Raw genomic sequence first — 26,330 nt, 5'->3', positions numbered from 1 at the left:
TCCTGGGACCAACATGGATACAACAGCACTGCAAATGTTCATTGACTTAAAGACATACTATACAAGTGAAAATATGTGGGGAGTAATATAAAGAAAACTAAATGCTAATTGGTGGTAGAAATATGAGATACACAGTGGGCAGAATGTAATAACTTACTTCTGCTTGTAAGAAGAATAATTTCCAAGCCATAAAGCCACTCATGAGTCACTATGGTCTTGTGTATTGTTCCAACTATATACTGGGGGTGATTACCAGACAGCTGTGTAAAGGTCTGATGTATCATAAAAGCATTTATTTAGGCCACCCCTTTTTCTCTCTCTGCCAGTGGACTGTTAAAGGTCTCAGACTTACTGATCCTTAATATCCCCTTTTATACCAGTATGCAGACATTATTTGTTCTTTGCTCTATTTAAACGACCATCATATAGACCCCTACCTATAAGCATTTCTGGTCTCATCTCCTCTATTATTTTCATTTCTTCTCTTCACTTTATTCAATTTCTGCATGACTCAAGACTTAAGCACAATTGCACAAGTCTCACCCATTCAGCAGTACCCAAGAGAGTGTTCTTCTGCTGTTCACAATATTTTGTGAACAGCAGAAGAACACGACTGCTAAAGGCACTTGGTATCCGAACTATACACCTCTCTATTATGCCAAGCATTCACCTTTCCTATAGTTTTGTCACACAACCATAATCTAAAGATGAGAGCTTTTAAGGTGAGATTTTTGAAGTGCTACAGCATAGCTGATCCTTGTATTATGAAAAAAGTGAGTATCAGATTGGATTTGTTATAGCCTAGTAAAGGCTATTACATTTTTTTTAAAGTGTGCGTATACATATATAGTGTATTTTTATGTAGTATGCCCTGCCTTTTCTTGCTCTTTGGAAATAGACTCTACCCATTGCTAATGACATCAGATGGAGACTCCTCTCTCAGCTGTCTACACTGTTCAATATGTCTGTTGTTGAAACAGTATTACATTAACATGCATTAGGGAATTTTTGGTGCACAACCAAAGGGTCTACATGAGCTGTTTTTTGACCAAACTGTTGGTGAGCTTTAGAATTCACACCCCTCTAGTGCTCAATACCATGCTGTATAGATGAGTCCACAGAGTTTTCTTGCTTCCTGAAATTCCTTATTCTGAATAGTGCTGGAGGGGAAGAGAGAATCTGGCCAGGCATATCTTCAGTTCCTTCTCCCATTTTATAAGAAAGTGTCACCTTGATGGTGAGTAGAGAGGCCTCATAGTAGGAGGGAGGGAAAGAAAAGTCCAGGTTGCTGCTTTTTATGAACAAAGAAACCAGTTACTATAGATGTCCCTGTTGCTCTTCCTACAACTACTATGTTCTTTGGATATGTTAATGTTTACTTGTCTCTGCTCACAGGAGGGAGATTTTAAGGGAGTGTATCTACTAGGGCCTTGTCTACATTACGGGGGGAGATTGATCTAAGTTAAGCAACTCAACTTCAGCTATGTGAATAATGTAGCTGAAGTTGACGTACTTAGATCTACTTACTGTGGGGTCCACGCTATGTGATGTCGATTGGAGACGCTCTCTCTTCGACTCCCCTTGCGCTTCTCCTTCAGGTGGAGTACAGGAGTCGATGGGAGAGCGATCGGTGGTCAATTTAGCGGGTCTTCGCTAGACCCACTAAATCGACTGCCGATGCATCGGTCGCCGGGCATCGAACCACCCGGTAAGTATAGACGAGCCCTAAGTATCTGAGGAGTAGGTTTTCCCAATATTCTTTTACTACTGGCTTGCATGTGTTGAATCTTGCCCCTGCTTCCTAAGCTGGCAGTTGGGGGAGCCTTCTAGCGTTTGCCTTTGCCTTACACCTGCTAAAGCTTTTCTATTTAATTATTTGTACAGCACTTTTTGAAAATGTAAAGCTGTCTAAGGTTATGTCTACACTACCGCTGTAAGTCGACCTACGCTATGCAACTCCAGCTATGTGAATAACGTAGCTGGAGTCAACGTACTTAGGGCAGGTTACCGTGGGGAGGTTTATGGGAGAAACTCTCCCCTGGACTTACCTTACTCTGCTCATTGGAAGACAAGTATAGGGATCGACTGGAGAGTGATCTGTTGTCGATTTGGCAGGTCTTCACTAGACCCACTAAATCGACTGCCGGTGAATTGATCTCCGAGCGTGGATCCTGGCTTTAGTGTAGATGTAGCCTAAGACTGCTAAATATATCTTCATTAAATGGGGTACCACTAGAAAGCTGCTGTTATAAGGAGCACCAGAGGCTGTCTTTCCAATATTTTCTTGAAAACAGGAGGGGGAGGGGCATAAAGCTCCAAACAATTTAAATATATAAATGTGAGTTATAATGTACAGTAACTCCTCACTTAACGTTGTAGTTATGTTCCTGAAAAATGCAACTTTAAGTGAAACTATGTTAAGCGAATCCATTTTCTCCATAAGAATGAATGTAAATGTGGGGGTTAGGTTCCAGGGAAAATTTTTTTTTTTTGCCACACAGTACAGTACTATGGTTGGGAGGTGCCCCCACCTTACCCCACACAGGCACAGCCCACTGGCACTGACTGAAGACAATGAGGCAGGCAAGGAGGCTGAAGGTGCTGTAAGCTAGGAGAAGCAGGTTGCGCAGCGGCAGCTTCCCCTACTCTGAAAGCACCAGGGGTGGGAGCCTCGGCCCGCCGACGCCCTCCCTTCCCCCAAGCTCCCACCCTTAACCCATCTCTTCTTCCCTCCTCCTCCCCCTTTACTCTGCACGCTGCGTCCTCACTCCTCCTCCGCCGCCGCCTCCTGCCTGCAGCAATCAACTGGCTTGCGGCATTCAGGAGGGAGGGGGGAGGAGCGAGGACACGGCGCACAGGCTCCCCCTCCCACCCCTGCCTCCTGAACACCGCAAACCAGCTGATTGCCGTGGGCAGGAGGCAGGGGAGGGAGAGGGAGGTGCGCCACGTCCTCGCTCCTCCCCCCTCCGTCCTGCCCGCGGCAATCAGCTGGTTTGCAGCAGTCAGGAGGCAGGGGAGGGATGGGCTGCCTGTGTGCCAAGTCCTCGCTCCTCCCCCCTCCCTCCTGAACACTGCAAGCCCACTGATTGCCATGGGCGGGAGGAGGGGGCTAGGAGGGGGAAGGCACTGATCCGTGGGGTCTGTCGGCGGGCAGGAGGCATTGTGGGGAGGGAGGGGCTTAGGGAAGCTGATAGGGTGGCTGCCAGCTGTGGACAAAGCAGGCAGCCAAATGACGTTATAGCGAAGCATTGCACAACTTTAAATGGAGCATGTTCTGTAATTGAGCAGGGACGTAAGATTGAAACAACATTAAGCAAGAAGACGTTAAGTGGGAGTTACTGTACCATGCATGATTTTCCATTTACCCCCAGACCCTCACTTCTGGAAAAATGACTACCCACTTGTTAGTGACGAGTATTTTAGGGCTGGGGAAGATGGAGTGGGTTATGGGGTAGGTTCTTAGAGCTCCAAAAATCAGGATGGCAAATTTCAATGAAAAGATGGATACTGAAGCAGTTAAAAATGATGGACTTCACTGGAATGCGTGAGTAGTCTAGCAATAGCATTCTGGACTACTGAAGCTTAGAAAGTGGAGATTTGGGAACAGCATAAAATGAAGTGCAGTAGTAAAGATAGTAAGTGATTAAGACAGGAGGATTTCAGCTGAGTCAAGATCAAGATAAGAGCAAATGATAACAGTGCCTCATAGGTGGTGATGGCAGTGGGCGAGAGGAAAAAGTTTAAAATGCGCGACAGTGCTAAACTATGGAAGATGATTCAGTACTCAGATAATTTCAGAGTTATAGGCCATCTTGGTTCAAGGTGTGTTCAACTTTCACTTTTTACCACCATTTTCCAGAATCCTCTTCTACAGTTTCCACGGATTCTTATGGAGGATAGAGGCAAGAGTTCAAATAGTCACAAAGGAACTTGTTTAGAAAGTAAGGGACTATTTTAAAATATTTTATTTAGGTCACACAAAAAGTATGGATGAGGGGAAAAATGACAAATAGGACTTGAAAAACCTTTTTGCCCACTCAGTATTGTGTATGGATGAGGGAATATCTACAGTTTCTGTAGAACTAAAGTTTTAATTTGAAAAACGAAACTTCCAAATGTGAACCAATTCAGCACTGTCTTCCTAATGTTGTAGACAGTTCCAGCATAACTACTCTTGGCTTTAGCAGCAGCAGGTTGAAATTAACAATACTGTTGTAAGTTTCATAGAAGCTTCTGGACAGTAGAGGAACTGTCAAGAATCATGTTGCTTGGGTAATCGGTGACCAGATGTCCCAATTTTATAGGGATAGTCCCAATTTTGGGGTCTTTTTGTTATATAGGCTCCTATTTCCCCCCCCCCCCCCCCAACTCCTGTCCCGATTTTTCACACTTGCTGTCTGGTCATCCTACTTGGGTAAGCTATGAGTAGTAGCACTGGAGTTTTTCGTGGTGAGGACCACAAAACCAGGCCCTAAGTGAAGGACAGATCTCTCAAGTGTACTGGATTTTTCAGGACTGTTCTGCAATTTTGGATGAATTCAGCTGACTGTTCCCCACTCCACTGGGAAGAGTGGCAGTGTTATGTACACATTAGGCAGCACTCCCTTCCCAGAGTCAGAAACAGGACTCAAGAATCTTGATCCAAGCATTTTGCTATTGAATAGCTGTGTAACCCCCTGGCAAAATGTGTATGGCATGCCTTTCTAGTGGCTGATTAACTACAGGAGTAAACATTTTTTTTCTTTTGAAGTGGTAGTGGTCTGTGCTGATCTCTGAAGGCTGAGGATTCAAACCCTGTTGATGATCCATGTGGGTTCTTTTTAAAACACTAGTTTATTTAATTCTCACAGTAAGAAAACCTTCTGTAAAATCTGTTTTTTTTAATGTAAAAAACATAAGTGGTCAATTATAACATAACACTCAACAAAACACAGGTGTTATAATTTGGTCATTGTCAAGTTACAGATTGACACGGATAAAGGATGAGGGGTAGAGTAGTGGAAATTCCACCACCCCTTTTCATTGGCCACGATATTGGGGTATAGTTGATGGACCCTGTCTAACAGCCATGAGGCTCTGTATGGTGGTGTGGTTGGGAGGGAAAGAGAGCTGCTGCTTTGAAGGATATGAAAGATAGTCTGAGTGGAGTCCAGGAACAGCACTCTTGTGTTTCTCAACAGCTGGGAGTAAGGAGTCTCTTTAACTAAGGCATTGCTCCTGGACCTTATTGACAGCTTTCCTTTCCCTGTCTCCTCTTTTCCTTCACACCCATTCATCTCTGGCAAGTAGGTGTCTGGCAAATTTTTCCCTGCTTACCAGGAAGGTGTAGAGAAGACAGGTGTAATGGGTCTGTCAGCATGAGAGATTTTTGGAGAAAATCATGTTTTGCAAGCTGTAAATTCTGTTATGGCTGCGAATAAGACCTGTGCCATAAGAACGGCCATAGTAGGTTAGACCAAGTATGGTCCATCTAGCCCAGTATCCCATATTCCAACAGTGGCCAATGCCAGGTGCCCCAGAGGGAATGAACAGAACAGGTAATCATCAAGTGATTTCCTGTTGCCCATTCCCAGATTCTGGCAAAATCCACAAGATGTCATTGATGTAAAATCCAATATAGCAACTCTCTAAATTAACAGAGAGCTGCAGACTTTGTTCAGTTTATTTTCTCCTATGGATATGTATACAGACTTGAATCTGTGGCTAAGTATGAAGACTGTATTAAGGCTTTAACTTAGGTGGAGACTGAAACATGTTTAATGTTCTCTAAGCTGGAGGGGAAAAAAGCAAAATCGCTGCCTCTAAATACCTGTTAGCTCCAGAAATGATGAAATAGGGTAGAGCCACTCTGGTCTGTTCAAAATCAGCATGTGGTGTATTGTATATTAAAAATAATTAACCTAATTGTAAATATCAAGAAGTCTGACAGGTTTGTTTCTCTCCTGAGTTTTCTATCTTGCCTGCTTGCCAAGCTTCATTTTGAAAAACAAGGCTCTGCTTCCTGGCCTTGCTCTAAATGTGTTCTGTGTCTTTTTCCTGGATGTATTACATGACACATTGCATTACATTTGTGAGGATATTTTGAGCATGAAGGTTATGTGAAACTAAACTGTAGCAGGAATGCATATTACCCAGCCCAATAAATTAAATAGTGAAAGAAGATGCAGTTAAAAGAAGGGAAATGTTTTTAGTTTGCATTGGGGGAGGGGTGTTGAAACTAAGTGATTCAAATACTTTTATACTTCATAAATGTTGAGACATCAATAATCTTGAAAATACAATTTAGAGAGAGATGAATCTGTGAACAGAAATATCTTAGTTCCATAGCATTAATTTTTGTGGTCTGAGAAATTAGATTAGATTAAAACATAACCATGACTTGTTGATATTAGTAACTTGTCTATTTCATTATCCCGTTTGATTTTTTTAAGCTTATTCATGAGGGCACAGCTTTAGTTTTCTTCCTGCAATACCATACTATAAAAATTCTTAATGTTTACTTATGGTGGTTCAGTTGAGTATCTTCCAGATAAAGCCATAATCAATAATGAATGGGGGCACCAATTACTTAGATGATTGCATTATTTTATTTGTTTATATTTATTTTATAATGATAAAGCAGTAAGTGTAGGAGGAGAAGTACACATCAATAAAACGGAGGTCTAGATCCACAAAGGGACTTAAGCATTGTAACACCTAATTTTTAGGCCAGATCTGCATTAATGAGATAGGCTGGACTCAGCTGTGTTGCTCAGGACTATGAAAATCCACAACCCTGAACGATGTAGCTAAGATGAGCAACCCCCCCCCCCCGGTGTAAACATTGCTGGGTTGATTGGAATAATTCTTACGTTAACCTAGCTGCCACCTCTTGGGGAGGTGGATTAACTACAGTGACGGGAGAACCCTTCCCCTCACTGTAGTAAGTGTCTACACTAAAGTATTACAGTGGCCCAATTGCAGCACTGGCGTAGCAGTTTAAATGTAGATATATTATGCAGCTGGGCATTTATGGCTATAATCCATAGATCCATGGCAGGTGTTCAGGCTCACTATACAATGCTTGGGGAGAGTTAGGTGCTTGAGAATGGGCTTCCTGGGAGTCAGGCAGCTGAGCTGGGAGTCACCTAGGATAGCCAATAGAATATGCAGAAGTGAGGCACTTAGGTGTCTAATTCTGGGCTGCAGGGAGGCACCTCCCTCCATTGGGATTCACAGCTGTGAATCCTTTCCTATGTTAGGGGCCTAAGATGGGTTAGTCCTCTCATGAAAAATGAAGAAGGTGGTGTTTTTCTCCTTATACACTATAGCAGGGGTGGCCAAACTGTGGCTCGCGAGCTGCATGCGGCTCTTTTAGTTAAAGTGTGGCTCACAGAGCCCCCGGTATCTCCCCATTCTCCACCTACCAGACTCAGGGGGGTGGGGAGGGCGGGAGCTCGGGGATTCTGCCCTGCCATGGAGTAGTGGGGCTAGGGGCTTCTACCAGAGACGACTGGTGCCTGCTGTGAGTTGGGGGGCACAATTTAAAGGTTTGCTCCCCCCAACAGCTTGAATCACACCCCCCAGGTACTCCCCCCTCTTACCGCAAGTGGCCCCTCCCTGCAGCTCCCAGGCATTAGCTCCACATGGACAGGTAGCGGCAAAGAGTCTGGAGCTGCAGGAAGGGGCCAGTGCTTTAGCTCTGTAAGGAGAGAGAACCGCGAAAGCAGCAGCTCTTCCTGCAGCTCCCAGCTGTTTGCTGCTGCCTCTCCCCATGGCCACAGCTCCCAGTTTGTCAGCTCCAGCAGCTGCCTTGCAGGGAGGGGACCCGGTGGCACCATGTGACTGAGTGGGGCCAGCAAACCCTGGAAAAAAATTGGGGAGTGGGGAGATCACGTGGGGTCAAGTGTCCCGCGCCATGTGTCACCTCTGGCTTTTGCCCATTCGGGAGGGATTCTTGGGGCTTCAACCCTGCAGGGTGTGCCTGCTGGGGCTCAGGGCTTCAGCAGGAGGAGGCTGAAGCCCCAATAGGCACCTCCTGTGTGGCTGAAGCCCTGGAAGGCATGCCCCAGCTCTTGAACTTCTGAAGATTGTTGTATGTGGCTCGAAGCATCAGTAAGTTTAGCCACCTCTGCACTAGCCTGGTGGTTTGGGCATTCACCTGGTATGTGGGAGACCCATGTTTCAGTCCCACTGCTTCAATTAATATTTACTTGTTCAATTGGAAGAGTTTCCATAGGAGCGATTGGGAGACCTGCCCCAAAATATCCCACAGCCCAGTAGTTAGGACACTCTTCCTGAGAGGTGGGTTCAGATTCCTGTTCCATGTCAGCCAGAAGAGGTATTTGCTCCCACCTCCCAGATGAGTCCCTAATCGCTGAGCTGTTTGGGTATAAGAGGAGCACCACCTCCGCCATCTATGGGGTTAGGCGCACTCTGAGAACACCTACTGGATTGACCCCCCTGCAGGTGAGAGAGGTGGGAAAATGCCTAGATTGCAATTCCTCTGGAGTTCAGGCGTGAATTAGAGTGCCAAGCCACTCGGTGGCATTGGGACCTAGGCAGATTTGTTCACTGGCAAAAGTTTAGGTGCCATAGAACTTAGGCACATCCAGAATTAAGTGGCAGCTGAGAGAGGGTTTAGAGGATCTCAGTGGCACCTCAGTGTTGGTTTTAAGTGCCTAAAGTCCCTTTGTGGCTCTACCCCTGAGGCTTATATACATATCAATATGTTTATATAATCAATCTTTAAAACTAAAGTAATAAATAAATTTACTAGATGACTTATTTCCTTTATGTGCTTTGCTTGAAGTTAGTGCAATATAAACACTTAATCTTTAAATCAAGAAGATCATTAATTTTATTGGGTCCTGGACCTGTGAAGATTTATGCACGTGCCTAACTTTACACATTTGAATAATTCTGTTAAACTCAATGTGACTACAAGTGTGTGATGTTAAGCATCTGAACCAAGTATTTTCAGGAGTGGGGCCTTGCATGTGAAATGGTAAGAATGACTTAATTTTAATTTTCTAATATTGTTTTACTAATCCAGAAACAAGATCAAGCTTTAACTAAATCTACTTAATACATTTACAAAATGATCATTCAAGTCCAGCCAAATCACTATCTGTTTTACTGCTTCTCTTCTTTTCCCTTCCCTGTCACAGGCAAATTATTTATTTTGGAATGATTTGCCTCTGATAGCGACCTGGATGTGGGGGAGAAAAATAGTTTCATTATAAATGTGAATCTCCAGATGTACTTTGGTAGCACTGGAGAGTTAAAGAATTAGTTGCACTGAAATATGTAGCATTTGTGTATGCTTTTTCATTGTATTGGCTATTTTAAAGAGGGGCTCTAATATAACTGTAAAATGTAAAGACCCAAAGCCAACTGAGATTTACTGTCTATTTGGGAGGACTAGGTGAGAGTTGAAATTCACTAATATCTTAATTTTTTTTATTAGTAAAGGAAGTTGCTGACTTCTTTAGGGTGAAACAGTGGTGTTGTGCAAATAGGAATAAATTAAAAAGCTGTTGCCCGTTTAAAAAAAAAAACAAAAAAAACCATGATTAACAATATAATGTATACATGCATCCACTTCTCTGATTAACAATTCTGGTTACATTCTGTTCTTTCCGGTAGTTTGAGGAGAGCATATATGCCCTTCAGAATGGCACATGTTCATGTTCATTGTCCTACTGATCCACGTGAATATCCAGAATCTAGATGTGTGGTCAGATTCCATAACTCTAGGAAGGAAAAGGAATTAGACATGATGTAAGAAAACTAACTTGTAAAAGAGAAGACACTGATTTGAATAGAGATTTCACTTTGAGCCTTCTAAGGTGGTGATAGTATCATAACTACATTTTTTTAGAAAGACTTTAAAATGTTTGACACCATTTCTTTAACATACATTAACAACTGTTGTACGTTGTTTCCCTTGGAAAAGTGGTGTATGGAAACTACGTATCAAAAGAGAGGTGCTTCACATAGGCTTTTCCTGCCTTGCCAGCTATCTCCTCATTTGATCTAGCAAGAGAGTTATAATGCTGAATTGGTTACAAATTATTTTTGTGGCAACAAACTAATGTCATGCTTGTGACTTAACTGCAGTCTCACACTGAAAGAATGCTTACTTCAACATGCACGTATAACAGGGGACAGAGAATTATTAGCAATATAACTAGCCTTTTGTATGAATATTTTTCTAAACAAACCATCCTCTCCTCCACTCTAATCCCTATACTCCTCAGTGTGAAAATTCTTCACAGATGCTAACCAGAGTAGTCTGCTAATTATCACTTAGTGGCTGTTTGTCATATTGATATTTGAGCCACTTTATAGTCTTAATTCATATTTAACATTTGTACTTTTTATTAATAGGTGTGTTTTTGTGATACTTTCAAAATTCTTTGGTAAAGCACGGAATATCCTTCTTAAGGATAGAACTAGTCCTTACAGCCACCACCCCATCCTTCAAATTCCCCCTCAAATTGACAATTGATGATTACTAGATAGATAACTGATAGACTTTGTTAGACTGTTGCCCCTTTTGACCTGAGCAGCTAATCAAAGTTGGGGCCCTGGAGATGTTCCAGTTGGAAGTAGAAATTGGTGATAATCAGGTATTTCTTTAGTATAGTTCTATTTATTTACAAAGTCCTGTGTTTCTGAATCTAGAAGGAACCAAGAACAAAAGGAGCAGTTTCTTTAGCCAGCCCCAGACCCAAAAGTTCTGTCTTGCTTTTTCCAGGGTCAGACTGTGCTTACTGGCTCCTGTGTCCTATTAGGCTTTTTGTTTTCCTCTGCCTTTTCTTGCTGTTCTTGTCTGTGAGCGGCCTTAGTATCTGTGTGTTCTCTCACTCCCACACAAACACCTACCCAAAACAGTACTCATCCCAAAAGCTCCTGGGCAGGTTCACACACCCCTTTTGGTTTAGGGTTGACTTGTATTTATAGTTACGTTAATTGATGAGTGAGTTCATACTTCTCAACATCAAAGATGCTTTAACCCAACCCATAACAAGGTTTCACCGAGTTCACAATATATTATTTCTAAAATGTAGCCAAACCAAAGCCATCTCTCTGTGCATCTGTCTGGCCAATGTAAACGTGTATTCTTGTAACCTTTCCCCTAACCTCTCCTTGTGTCCCTTCTGATTGTTACGAACACTTGTTGCATTTCATCTTAATTTAGTTTAAAGTTTAGGGCTGGTCCACACTGAAAACTTACATCGGCATTGCTACATCTCTCGGGTGTGAAAAATCCACACCCCGGAGGCACGTAGCTATGCTAACCTAACCCCAATGTAGACAGCGCTAAGTCAATGGAAGAATTCTTCTGTTGACCTAGCTACTGACTCTCAAGGAGGTGGACTAACTACAGCAAGGGGAGAAATCCTCCCGTCGCTATAGTGAGTGTCTAAACTGAAGCACTATTGTGAGCTGGTGCTATAGAGCCCTGCAAACCCGTGGATATCTGCTGAATATCTGCGGGTATCAGCATCCATGGATTACGGATCAGATGCAGATATAAATTTTGTGTCCGCACAGGGCTCTACTGTGCTGTTCTAGTGTTTTAAGTATAGATGTAGCCTTAGATCGGGGTGGGCAAACTTTTTGGCCTGAGGACCACATCTGGGTATAGAAATTGTTTGGTGGGCCATGAATTCTCACGAAATTGGGGTTGAGGAGGCGGGAGGGCTCTGGCTGGGGATGCAGGCTCTGGGGTTGGGCTAGAAATGAGGAGTTCACGGTGCGGGAGGGGGCTCTGGGCTGGGGAAGGAGGTTGGGGCACGGGAGGGGATCAGGGTGCAGACTCCGGGAGGCGCTTACCTCAAGCAGCTCTTGGAAGCAGCGGCATGTCCCCCCTTCCTCTCCAGCTCCTATGTGGAGGTGCGGCCAGGCAGCTCCGTGCGCTGCCCCGTCCGCAGGGGCTGCCCCTGCAGTTCTCATTAGCTGCAGTTCCCAGCCAATGGGGGTGGCACTTGGGATGGGGGCTGCGTGTGGAGCCCTCTGGTTATACCTAAATGTAAGAGCCGGAGGGGGAGACGTGCTGCTGCTTCTGGGAGCCTTGGCACGCGCATGTGGAGCGGTCTCCGTCCCTGCTTCCCGGCTGGAGCGTGGGAGCAGGGCAAGCCCCAGATCCCACTCCCCAGTGGGAGATCGAGGACCAGATTAAACAGGCTGAAGGGCCAGATGTAACCCGCAGGCCGTAGTTTGCCCACCTCTGCCTTAGAGGCAGAGACTGTCTCTTACTGTGCTTATACTGTTCTCTGTACAGTTGGATCCTGTAAATACTATTGTAATACAAATAACTAAAAAACAAAACCCAACTACTTCTGGTAGTTCCAGCCTGATAACTGGTAGAACAATGGTTTCTTTCAGCATAGGTAAAAAGGAAAATTATCTGTTTGTAGATGGAAGTCTAGTCTGAGAGGGCAGTGAGATTCTCTGTGGAATATTCTACTTTTTTCATGGTTCTCTGTGTGTCCATTTATGGTAAATTCATGAGATTGTAAAGATGTTTGATTTAGAGTTGAATCTATTCAGCTAGCTGCTAATTTTAGTTTTAAGTGTGTTGAGTTTTTGCTATGTGTCATGACAATGTATGTCTCTTGCAGTGTTGTAGCTGTGCTCCCGCCCCCTCTGTGCCCGTGCCACTGCCCCGCCACTTCCCCGCCCCCAGTCAAGCCAGAAGCTGGAGGGGGCCAGGGGAGCCTGGAGCCCTCAACCTGCCGGGCGTGGGAGGGCCCAAGAGCAGCCCCATTGTAAGACCCTATTTTCAGTTACTTATAACTTAGCCATACTTTAACCATTCAGGCTGAAACATTTTATGCTGGGTGTCTACCTTGGGCAGAATTTTTTTTTGGAAAGTGTCAGTGAAAACAGTTTAACTATTTTCAAGAAAGAGGTTAGGGAAAAATGTTATTTTGCCAATATTCAAAAGTTCTTACACTTGTTCTATTGAGAAATTTTAGTGCTTCCATTCCTTGGAGGAGGGAATCAACTTGGGGTTAGAGGTGCCTTTTGCTGTTCTTGTGAAAACTCCCAAGAATTTGGCTCAGTTGTAAGCCTCTGGAAAAACATTTTCACATCTTCAGTAGATCTTTGTTAGAGGCTGGTAGCTAAATTCTCCCAAGTTTCTATCTACAGTGAGCATGCCCCACTCCAGGGCTGAGCACGATTTTTCCTGGAGTTGTCCTCCCCACTGCCGCGGCCACAGTGGTCCTGGCCACTGGCATTGTGAGCAGTGAGACACTGTCACATGTAGTCTAAATTCTCCTCCTGCTGGTGCACAAACAGTTTGGAAGAAGAAGCACAGAGATTAAAGAGGGGGGAGGCTCTGGAGATCAGGGCAGAAGGGTCTGTAACTCCTAGACATGCTTCCTTCTAGAACCAGAAATAGAACTTGGGATATCAGAGTACCTTTGTTCTCTGCTCTCTAACAAATCCATGTAAAACCGATTGGCTAAAAGTGTCCCATGCTTCCTCTAGTGGCTGGTCCACATAGAGTATACCAGCCTACTACTTCTGTTGGTTACTCTATTAGCTCAAATGGTAGAAAATCTGTGATTTGGATCGAATGTTTCTAACACTGCTGATGACCCATATGGACAGTGAGAATGGTTCTACATGATGTTTTGTTTTGTTTTTTCAGTTTGCTTTTTTAAAAACCTGTGAAATTATAATTTAAAAAAGAAAGCTACAAGAAACTGATGTTAAAATGGCAAAGTCTAGTACTCAAAAGTTAGGAAATGCCAGAATTAAAGTTACTTGTGCCTCCTTAAATTGGCCTCCGTATGTATATGCATTAGGATGCAGTCCTTAATTATATGATTATATACTATTTTTTCTAAATGCTCCCTGCCTCATTCAGTGCCCAAGTTGAATGGTAGTCACTGAATAGGTAGCTATTAAATATTTTTTTTTACCCTTATTCATGCCTCTTAAGAATAGGTAGTGAAGAAGAGTGACTGGAGGGAGTCTACCCTGCTTGGTATTCTTGGTCATAAAAGGTATGGACTTAAGGCTCTCTTCCATAAGATCTCACTACCATGGCTGTGGTCCTAATGATGCAAGGAGGGATAGCTCAGTGGTTTGAGCATTGGCCTGCTAAACCCAGAGTTGTGAGTTTAATCCTTGGGGGGAACCACTTAGGGATCTGGGGCAAAAATCAGTACTTGGTCCTGCTAGTGAAGGCAGGGAGCTGGACTCGATGACCTTTCGGGGTCCCTTCCAGTTCTATGAGATATATCTATATATCTATATATATATCTATATATTATATAGATATATATATATAAAAGGAAAGTTCTTCCTGCTAAGCATATAGCAGGCACTGCTGGAAACAAATACAAGGAAGAGAAACTATGCTGCCTGTGACAGAGTAGCCTTCCCCTTAAAGGCAGTAGTCCCTAGTGGTCAACCAACCTCACCAAGAGGCATGGCTCTTTACGGATTTGAAATGTCCAAGATAAGGATCTTAGGGGGATATGGATAGAGAGGAAGAGGTCCTGGGAATGAATGGTGCTTGGGAGGAAATCCCACCACTGTATCTTTAAGGGGCTTAGGGGAGGAACCTTGCAAAGACAGAGGGGCAAAGCTCCCCTCCTCACCCAACCAATTTGGAATTAGCTGGGAGATAGGGAATAGCATATATGCTGCCTTTACTACCTCATAATAAGGCAGACACCAGCAGTAGAAGATGGGCCTGCTGACCCCCTGAGCCTGAGGGCTAATTAGGGGGAAAGTGCCAGCTGAGAGAGGAACTGGCTAAGGCCCTCCTGAGCACTAAATTACAACCCAGATCCAGGAGAGCTGGGAATTTCTTGTTTAAAGAGAGGGATAATAAGTGGCTGAATTTCCCAGCTCCAGGAAGAGGGCTGGGGCTCCTGCTGTAAGGAGAGAGACAAAGACTGAACGGTAACTGATGGGATTGGGAACAGAATTCAGAGGGTGGGCTTCAGAGGAAACCCTGAAAGCCAGTTTGCCTTTTGTTTATTTGGGTCTTTTGTCATGGACTATTTTCACAACATTTTATAATAAACCAGCCCAGGGAGGATATTGCTGAGTCAAGAGACCTTGAGGTTGACTGACTGGGTTGTTGAGAGGGAAAACAGGGAGTACCTGAAATGCCACTCTCTGCCTAAGGGGGCACTGCAGGGAAGTCATGTCCTGGGACACTGCTGTCAAGTTGGCATGACTCCAGTGGGTTCCCTTCTGGTAAGGGACATACCTTGGTAGTAAACATAGTTATCCACATAAACTAAATAGCAAAAAGACAAGATATTCTCAAGAACATTTGACATTGTTGAACTGTACAAGATGCCCTGGGGATAAAAGTAATTAAAATTGTCATAAGTGCAAGTGGAATTGGGGGGAAATTTTTTGTTCCTTTTGTGAAATAAAATTTGAAAATAGAACATAAGGTATGAAAGTCTTTTTTTCATGTATGTGTGCAAATTACATAATACCAAATATATTTTTATACATAATAAAACCTACAACACTGTCACTTTTTTTGTCTCCATGTCTGTATACAATAAATGATCAGAAAGTAGGAGTTACTTCAAAGCTAATACCTCAATCCTGGTCTTAGTTTGTTACTCCCCATATATTGTTCCATTTTCTAGATATGTCTGGCACATTTTTGTGTTTGACTTCAGTTGTAGTAAATAAATGCTTTGCAATTCTAAAAGGCTAAAATTAAGGAAAAAATTAACAAAAATTGTAAGGTAAATCGAATGTGTTTAGACTGGTGGGACCCAGTTTCAGGAAATATCCTTGTCCCAAAATTCATGTGGAGATTGTGAGACTGTCACTTTGATTTTAGTCCTATTTTTGGGACAGTTGGCTTGTCTGAAATATTATGGCAGAGCTTTCATCAGAAGGCACAGCTGAGAACCTGCCAAAAAGGAACACGGGAGAATGACACTTCCTTATAAACTATACAAGTAAAATCAGACTAAAATGAATAGCTAGAGAACACCAAGGAAAAAAGCACAGTGTGAGGATGTGGATATTTAGTTGACAATGCAACCAAAATCAGTATTAAAATTTATGTTTATAACACTTTTTGAAAGACAACTTACTGGACTGGACAAGTGTTGAAATGAAAGATTTTTTTATTCATAGTTTTTCATAGTATTTTGTAAATTACAGGCCTGAACCTGAAAACACTGTCAAGTATAGTACTTCTGCTGCTGGAAATCAATAGTGCCACTTCTGGTAGTAAGCATAGTAGTAAGTGCTGACAAGACCAGGATCTAGGTTGTTTTTTTTCCATGAAAAGATTAACATTTTGATAAGCTTTATGGCCATTGCCAATTTATAGTAGAATATTTATTTTCACAGGAGAGTCATCTGTCTTTTTGGACTAAACCATTTACAAAGTGATCAGTAACATTTGAGCATTTTCCATCCTTTGTTTTACAGACTGTTTTTTGCATAAGAGAGACAGTTTTATTATTTATATTCCCCACCCAATATTCTGATCCTTCCTCCACTCCATTACTTGGTTCTCAAAATATTTTATTTTGTGCACCACCAAGAAAGGATCTGAAGACTGCAAGTGCTCCACAAAACATTACATTATTTTGTGAAGTGACATCTTATACTAAGTTGTGGATAATCCCAGTTGTTGTTTTGGTCTCACTGTCCTGTATTCCCTGTTAATTCCTAATAAAGTCTTAGGGCGTCCATCAAGGAGGAATCCTCTGGATCCATACGTGGTTGCAATAAGTAGAAGAGAGATGTCTGTTAGAATAAAAGCCTCATAATCCCATCTTCTTTTGAGACCTGTCACTGGAGTTTGGAAATCCTTGGCAAATTGGGTAGGCTAATTGGGGACAAAAACGAATTTTCCCTACACTCTCAAGGACAGTAGGGATGATGTGACTAAATTAATTTCATACAGTGATGAGAAGTCGAGTTAGGACACTGCAAATGTATCTTAGTGAACTATAGTTCATTCAAGATTAACTGTCAATTAGAGAAGTCATGTAAAGGTATATAGATTCTGTAAATGACTATCTGAAACTATAGACACAAGGTGAGTGAGGTAATATCTTTTATTGGACTAACTTCTGTTCATGAGAGAAACCATAAAAAATATTACCTCACCCACCCTTCTTTCTCTTATCCTGGGACCGATGCAGCTACAACACTGCATATAACAATATTTGATACTATGTCCTAAGTAGGTGTAATTTGAAAATGTTTGTCTGCTATGCTAAGGAAAAGGAGGGTCTGTCAGAGAAATTGGTCACCACCCTCTGATACTGGGATTGATCTACAATCTAACGTAGAGTGGCCTGTGCAACAATGACAGCTGGCTGTAGTTCTAAGAGACTACACCAATTGAGCATAGCTGGAGCATAGCATATGCCAACTATACCTGCTCCCGACTCTGACACACCACCTACGTTTGGGTTGAATGTGAGTGGGTGGTGCAGGAGGCAGGTATATTGGCTTTGTATCAGCTGGGACTTCCCCCACACCAGAGAATTTCCTAGCTGGCCAGATTTAGAATTTTTGTGCTCTCGGGTGGCACAAAGCCAGTAGAATGCAACTGAGCATCTGGCCCAGAGAATACACAAACAATATGGAGCAGGAGAACATGGTGAAGTGGCTGGCTGGAGCAACAATAATCCAAGCTGCAGCAGCTGTAATAGTAGGTTCCAGTGGAAAACTATCATTTCTTCTGTTGGGAAAATGACTGACAATAAGATAATATACCTAATTTCCTGTGGAGTGACAGTTCCACCAAAAATATTGATCAGCTAGCAAGGAAATAATAATTCTAATAGGTTATATGATCCTCAGTTGACTTCCAGTTAATTCTGATGCTGTAGGAAATGTACTGTTTGCTAGAATTTTCACTGCAATTGTAGCTGGATTTTTGTGTGAACTTTGATACTTTTCTAATTAGTGTCCTGTTAATGCAGTAGGAGTCATGTGTTAAAATGGAACACATGCATGTACCAGATGAAGAGCTAAAGAACAGCTTGTGTTAAATTGTGGACTTTTTAAAGAAATCAGCTGTGTTAAAGACATTGTTTGGTCATCTTTTTTTTTTTTTTTTTTTTTTTTTTTTTGCTTTGCTGGTGAAATGTACATATTTAAACTAAGACATTCAGCTACAGTACTTCCGGAGTATGAAAGATTTGGTGGACTGTAGCTTCTAATGTTTCCTTTCAACTTTGCTGCAAGCATGGCTTTCAGTGAAATGTCATTAATGCTTGCTGTCATTTTTCTGGATTCTTCCCACACACAGCATTAGAACACTTAATACATTTTACAAGATACACTTGGAGTGTGGTACTGATGGGAAATAATCCACAGCTAAAAATAAATTCTTCAGGTGTGTTTTACAATTTCCACTCTTGTGTAGATGACACCCATAATATCTTTCAAGAAACAATGTGCTAATGTTTTCTTCTATTAACTTATTCTTGGCTTTGGGAATCCTAACCAGAATAGCAGGGGGATAAAGCTTGGGACTTTAGGATAAAGACTAGGTGGACAAAATGTTATATGCATTTTACTTCATCAACCCAGTGTCCGTAGAATAATTTAATCAAATACAAAGGTGAGAGTGTTTGAATTGATATAGATTAGACAAAGAAATAGCCATACACCTCTACCCCGATATAACGCTGTCCGCGGGAGCCAAAAAATCTTACTGCGTTATAGGTGAAACCACGTTATATCGAACTTGCTTTGATCTGCCGGAGTGTGCAACTCTTCCACTCTTCCCCCCCCCTCCCTCCCCCCGAGCACTGCTTTACCGCATTATATCTGAATTCGTGTTGTATCGTGTTGCATTATATCGGGGTAAAGGTGTATTTCCTAGATCATTTAAATGTTATGACAGCATCAAAAAGCCTCCATTGGGATTGGAGCCCCATTATACTAGTGTTGTACAAATACAGAAAGTAAGCCTTTCAGGGCAGGGATTTTTCTATCTAAAGACCCAGATGAAAGGTAGGGAATGAGTGTACCGTGTGCAAGTAAATGAATCTGCTGAAGAGTTGGCATAAGTTTATGTGTATTGGGTATTTTAAAAAAAAATCAGGTAGAGGAAAGGAGGAAGGATATATGAAAAGTCTGGAAGGATAGAGGTAGCATGTTTAGAGCTAATGTTTTATCCTTAAAAGCAAATATGAAATTACCACAGAATGGAGGATTCAGGATTTGTTTTGTTTTTGGAGTAACGAGACAAAAGTTTACTTGAAACATCTTTAATTTTATCAAGTAACTTTGCACTTGTATAGCTGCTTGACAACCTTGGTATTTTAATTAAGTCCAGCGTATTCCAGCTATTAACTTGCAGCTTGCCTGTTTTGACATGTATGCACTGAGTATTTCTCCTTTAGCTGTTAGTATAGCTCTATAAATTTGCCATGATTTTTGTGCAATTATGATTTTCTTTTCTTGTCAGGAAATACTGCATTACATGACTGTGCAGAATCTGGAAGCTTGGACATCATGAAGATGCTTCTTAAATACTGTGCAAAGATGGAAAAAGATGGCTATGGAATGACTCCCCTTCTGTCAGCCAGTGTGACGGGTCATACAAATATTGTGGACTTCCTGACACAGCATGTACAGACCAGTAAGGCAGAACGTATTAATGCTTTGGAGCTTTTAGGAGCAACATTTGTTGACAAAAAAAGAGATCTGCTTGGTGCTTTGAAATACTGGAAAAGAGCTATGGACATGAGGTACAGTGACAGGACTAATATCCTCAGCAAACCTGTGCCACAAACACTAATTATGGCTTATGACTATGCCAAGGAGGTGAATAGTGCAGAAGAGCTAGAAAATCTTATTGCAGACCCTGATGAGATGAGAATGCAAGCGCTGTTAATTAGAGAACGTATTCTTGGTCCTTCTCACCCAGATACATCTTATTATATTAGGTACAGAGGTGCTGTCTATGCAGACTCTGGAAACTTTAAACGATGCATCAACCTATGGAAATATGCTTTGGACATGCAGCAAAGCAATTTAGACCCCCTGAGCCCTATGACAGCCAGCAGTTTACTATCATTTGCTGAACTCTTTTCCTTCATGCTACAGGATAGGGCAAAAGGCCTCCTAGGCACCACCGTTACATTTGATGATCTTATGGGAATACTGTGCAAAAGTGTCCTCGAAATAGATCGGGCTATCAAACAAACTCAGTGTCCACCTGACCAAATACAGCTAAACAAAGCTCTTTCTATCATTTTGCATTTAATTTGCTTGCTGGAAAAAGTTCCTTGCAGTCCAGAACAAGACCATTTTAAAAAGCAGACTATTTACAGGTTTCTTAAACTGCAGCCTAGAGGAAAGAATAACTTCAGCCCACTTCATCTTGCTGTTGATAAGAATACTACATGTGTGGGTCGTTACCCTGTTTGCAAATTCCCCTCTCTACAAGTTACTGCTATACTGGTGGAATGTGGTGCTGATGTAAATGTCAGAGACTCTGATGATAACAGCCCCTTGCACATTGCTGCACTGAACAACCATCCAGACATCATGAATCTTCTTATCAAGTCAGGTTCACACTTTGACACCACAAACTTGCATAAACAAACTGCTAGTGATTTGCTGGATGAGAAGGAAATGGCAAAAAATTTGATCCAGCCCATAAATCATACTACATTGCAGTGTCTTGCTGCTCGTGTTATAGTGAATCATAGCATATGTTATAAAGGGAACATCCCTGAAAAGCTAGAGAACTTTGTGTTGCTCCATAGATGATAGTGTGACAACTGTTGAAACACGAGTTGGTGACATTAATTGTTGCTTTCTCAAGCACTGTTGTGATACACCAGCGTTGATTTAGCTTGAGCTATCATGTTCTCATTGGCTAAAGCATCATTAGCATCAGATCTGCAGAATTGGCTACCCAGTATTTAATATGAATATGCCATATAATATATTTTGTGGATTATTTAGAAATGTAATGCCATATTTAGACTCTCTCTTAAAATTGTCTGCCAAAGGCTTGTCTACTCTGGTTTTATTTGCCTGTTGGGTGTTTGGGACTGAGATTAATATTTTTCACTGGTGTCTTTTTACTATTACTGGTATGTGGATTTTATACAGTTGGAAGGTCATCTTTTTTTGTTTTTGCTTGTGCATTTCTACTCAAATTCTGTTTTTTCTATGAACTCATTGCTAAACTGAACAAGTTGTATGGACTTGTTAACATTTGCAATTACCATAAGTGCTTTATCTTCTCTATGCACTGGCTTAAACATGACTGTTGTGTGTTAGCATATTTCTATGCAGCAGTTGGCCAACTTCAGCTCAAACAGCATTTTTTGCAGTTTTATGGAGCTTTTTCTGAGAACACTTCCTTCACAGCATGACAATTTTTGGAGCTATGTGTCAATTGTCCAAACTTTTTGGGTTGACTTTTATTCTAGCTGTATCTGAGGTTGCTTTCTCTTAGTCCTCTGGAAATATGTGCTAAATTTGGGAGAAAAATCTATTCTTGTTCTCTTGGTAACCCAATTGAGATTTAAGTCTAAGTCATTCTGATGCATCATGCAGCAAAGGGAAGAGTCCTTATCATGTACATCTGACTTTTTCCCTCTGCACTAATGTCTTGTTTGTGCTGATTGTGTGACTAGATGTAGAGAGTTTGCTCAAATTTTTAACCTCAAACTTAATAATACACTTGAATAAGAAATAAATTGAATGTATGCAGTAGTCTGAAATTACAAATCAACTTCCTTACCTACAAAAGGAACTAAAGCATGTTGGTGGCATGATACCTAGTCAAACCAGGTTTAGACATCTAGTATAATTATATTACCTTGGCAGAGAGCCACTCATTATAATATATCTCAAATTCCATAGCAGTGTCCCTTTCCTTCATTTTAAATATACCCTTTTAGATAATTTGCATGCATTTTTCACCTCTCGTATTGTCAGCCATACTTAAACACCAGAGGTTGTGGTGTGTACATAGCTTCTATTGAAAGTTACCTATTTTTATAATATTTGCACAACAGCTTAGCTATCTCAGCAGAAAGGGCTCTTTCAACTTGATTAGAAATCCACAAGTGAAGATTCTAAATGAGTAAGATTCAGGTAATTAATATAATTCAGCACTTTATTGTTGATTCAGAGTAAAACTTATTCTGGCACGTTAGCCCTACAAACGTTTTAAAAATGTTCTCAAGAGAAAATTATTTTGGGTTGAGTAGAGTAAAACTTACTGCCAGTTCAATGGTCAAGCACAGTGAATGTCATTTGACTTGGCATTTATTTTCAGTGATGGTCAGTAATCATACTTAATGGGTTTTTTTAATTCCAGAAATTCAGTGGGTTTATCTGGACTTTCATCAGATTATGAACTTGCAAAGATAATAGCAGAGGAATTTCAAAAGCCAAATTAATGACACTAAGGTGACTTGAGCTTAGTGGTTTTAGTTTTTTAATTTTATTTTAGAATATTTTTGTCTTTGATGTTTGTGAATTTCATTAGTGATGAGCACATCCTTGACAGTGTGTAAAAAGGCAGTGCTTTCCTTACCTTTTGGCTGTTTAGGTATTCTCTCTCTCCTTCTCTTACTTTGTGATGGAAAGTGAAGCGGAGTGGCTGGGTCACCCTCAGATCTTGATGACTTTTAAACAGCCAGCAGTCATGTCAGAAGCACTGTCGTTTATACATATTTCAAAGTTTGAAAACTTCATAAAATATATTGAAACAACTTTCTATTTTTTGTTCCATGGCACATTTGCATTGTTTGTATGAAAAGCAAAGTATGAGTTAACTTAATTTCACAAGGATATGAGTAAATTTCTATTCAATTATCTGAATTTCTTTGATTTATAATTATTAAAACACATGCTACACCAATTATTGATCGTAAGAACAAGTTTCATTACTTCAGCTTCTTATTTTCAACATTCTTCCTCTTTCGCTTACCATTCTGCAAGAAGATTTAATTAATAATCAACACCACACTGTAGGAATGAGCCACAATGTGGTTGGAGCTCCAACATGGATAATAGAAAAAGAGATTCTAGAACATTGTTTTTTGTATTCTAGAATCTGTGCTGCTCTTCATTGTTAATAGTTTAAATTTCTAACTTTAAATGGGATAATGGACAGCTATAGTTATTTGGTTGGACAGTTTTCTCCAAGAGTTTTACCTTTTGAGAGTCCAGAACTGTGATTTAAAAACAACAGGAATACTGTGCTGCTATTATGGTGCTAGCAAAATTTCTGAATTAGAAAACATACCCATGAGTTTTCTGGCTACAAAAATCTTAGGGAACAGATCATTTTCTTTAAATAGTGATCCAATGAAGGTTGCCAAGTCTTAGTATGAAAGTTTATTCTACTGTTTGTTTCTAAAGAAATGTATGCAAATATCGTAAAGTATGGGAGCGACTAATCTCCTGTGCATGTTTTCCCTGTATCTCTACCAATGTACCGCTATCCTGTCCTACAGCACCTCTGTTATTCCGAATTTTGCGTTTGTAATGGGATGAGGCCACCTAATGAACTTTTATGATCTCCAGGTATTTAAACCTAGGCTTCCAGAGGGTAATGGCTGGCACATTTAAACCTATCTGCCACTTAGCCACCAACGTTTACATTACCTTTTCTTAATTTTTATTTCACTTTCAAATTAAAGCAGTCCAGACTCCATTGGAAGGTAATAAGTTAGGGTGCTGTGGGCTTTCATTGAGTTTGTAAATAAGGCCCTAAATTTAGCTGTCCACCACCTGTAACAAGGTTCTGATTACTTTTGTTCCTGGTCGTGTTACTCCTTTAATACTGGGAATGGAGTTATCCTAGTGCAACACAGGGATGCAAAATGCAGCAGCACTGTTAGCTGGAATTGAAGTATGCTAAGGAACTAAGGACCTTCAGAACATGATGATGAATTATTTTCTTTTCTCCTTTCTGTCATTATTTACTTAACACCCTCTTTCCCCTTCCCTCTGTTATCTTCCTGTTACATATTTCTGTAACTGGAATGTACTGTTCTAGAGGTACCAACCCAGTGCCACACGTGTGTCAAGGACATTATATACAACCTTATGCATTTTTGGGGTACAACACATTTTAAAGTATTTAAACAATCTACAGCATGTTCCTAAGAAGATGGGATACCGATACCCCTAAGAGGCCTGCTTGTTGAGAGATGTGAAGGTAGATTTTTTTTTATACATATGTGCGCGCGCACACACACTCAAAGGATTTTTTTTACTTTTTTTTTTTTTGTTCTTCATCCCACTTAGAGTTTTCATTGGAATACTTCAGCCAGGGAGATGAGAATTACAGTGGTATAAAATGAAACTTTCTTCTTCCCCCTCAGAGTGTTATGGTGAAATTTATATTTCTCTCTCTGTTTTTGCCATCCTAATAGCAAGTACTCTCCATATGTTTGTGCTATCTTTGGTGGTTCTGACTTCTGTAGTGAACAAAGTAAAGATACTTTTTAAAGTATGAGTGTGATGGTGTTTCAGCAGATGCAAAAGGTAGACTTTCTGACATTCAAATTATAATTTAAAGTCAATATAGTGTCTGTGAAAGGGGCTGAACTGAGAGCCATCTGTTATCTGCAAATTATGTACAGCAGTACTAATGTAAGTTTTCCCTCTCTGTTCCAGAACTAAATATCCTTCCTGAACTGGAGGACCAAAATTTTTGAGGGAAAGGGTGATTTTTTTAGTCTTCATCAGTACTCAATCCTTAGTGTCTCAGATAGCATTTTAAATGGTTTTGTTGTGATACAGACATCCATTCTTTAGCCACTTAAATGAGACAGTCAACTCATTTCATGTAGGTCAGCAAATAGCTGACGGATGCTAAATTCCAACCTGGTTTTGAGATACCAATCGCAATCTCTCAGCCATCCAATCTCATTCCAAACCTATTCTGCAACAGCTCTTGATAGAAAATATAGGTAAATATTTCCTAGCTTCCAAAACAATCCTCTGTTGAGAACTGCTTTTAAAACTGGATGAACATAAATTATTTCCATTTTTTTGAAAAGCTATTTTAAAAAAGGAATGGAATGTCATGGCAGACTTTATACAAAAGGATAAAATCCTTATTAGGAAAAACATCTGTATCACTTCAGTTTTCATATCAATTGCAAAGTAATAGTAGCTGTGTATGTGACTACTTTATGCTGCAAATTTCATTAAATGATATTTCAAATGGAAGGAGTTAGAACACTGACTAGGTTATGTAATTTTGACAAGTGAATATGAAGACATTGTACTAATGTTGATCGTCTTTACTGTAAAGTCAATTGACAGGGCATGGTAATTGGTATTACAAAGTAACTTTGTGGGAAAAGCGTTGATGGCAGTACATTGTAAATGAGGGGAAGAGATAATCTGATCTAGTTTGAAGGACACTATTTTATACTGTACAAATCCCTTGGCTTCTGTAAATGTGAAAATAACTGTTGTATGGATTTGGACCCTTCGCTGATGGCAAAGTGGAAAAGTGATTGTTTACCTGATTTTTTAACTCATTTTGTATAAACGTCCCATCGTGTCACAGACTTCCTATGCAGGGCTAGCTCAGTGTATTGAAATACTGCAATTTCTTTTTTACGTGAAGTAATTAAGCTTTAATAGAAATGTAAAAAAGGAATAACAAACTTTTCTCGGCTCTTAATCTCTTTAGGATCCAAAATACAAATTAAATTAAAATTGTTTTGGAGAACAATTGACTGAGTCTATATCTGTTTTCTTTAAGGGCTACTATAGCCTTTCTAAGAAAGAGGGCATTTTCTGTCAAGGTAAGAATGGCTAAACACTGATGCTACAGCTTTCGACATTTCCTCCTGCTGCTATTAATGACTGTATCCAAAAGGGAACTAAACATGACTGCTGTCTATAATGGAACTGTTTGAGTTCTGAATACAGGCATCGGGAGAAAAATTAACTTCAAGTTTCCAAAAGACACTGTAGCTGATGGAGAGAAAGTACACAAAATTAACAGACGGTTAATAGTGCCATTTTAAATGTTAAATATTACATCTGCTTATGTTTTTACAGCATAACCAAACCTAATTAACAGTTTTCAGAACAAACTTTAGGAAGACTCATAATCTGTCACCAAAAAGTTAGCAAAAAAGTGTGGTCTCTGAAGCCTTTTTCCTGAAGTTTACAGAATAAAAAAATATAGGGAACTGGAGTGCTGGGAGTGGAGGTGTATAGAGCCATGAGATGATCTTCTCTCATGAAGCGGGATGCAGAATGCAAAGCTTTGAACCATGTTTTCATTGTTTGTTTGTTTATTTGGGATCTCTGGAGTTAGATTATTTTTGTAGTGCCCCAAAAAGAGTAGTAGGCAGTGCTCA

The 26,330-nt window shown here is 40.8% G+C and overlaps 1 protein-coding gene across 3 annotated transcripts in view; it reads left to right on the top strand.

Annotated features, from left to right (window-relative positions):
- FEM1C (fem-1 homolog C) overlaps positions 1-25,693 on the top strand; it is a 44,714-nt gene extending 19,021 nt beyond the window's left edge. For all 3 annotated transcript variants that reach the window (XM_065550339.1, XM_005300132.5, XM_042854661.2), the window contains exon 3: positions 19,433-25,693. In XM_065550339.1, the coding sequence (XP_065406411.1) occupies positions 19,433-20,742 (1,310 nt within the window). In that variant the 3' untranslated portion in view covers positions 20,743-25,693. The remainder of the gene's footprint in view (positions 1-19,432) is intronic.
- Positions 25,694-26,330: the final 637 nt, after the last annotated feature.

The sequence above is a fragment of the Chrysemys picta genome, chromosome 6, assembly GCF_011386835.1.
Source record: "Chrysemys picta bellii isolate R12L10 chromosome 6, ASM1138683v2, whole genome shotgun sequence".
In the NCBI taxonomy this organism is placed as follows: domain Eukaryota; kingdom Metazoa; phylum Chordata; order Testudines; family Emydidae; genus Chrysemys; species Chrysemys picta.
This window is presented reverse-complemented; position numbering and strand designations above follow the sequence as displayed.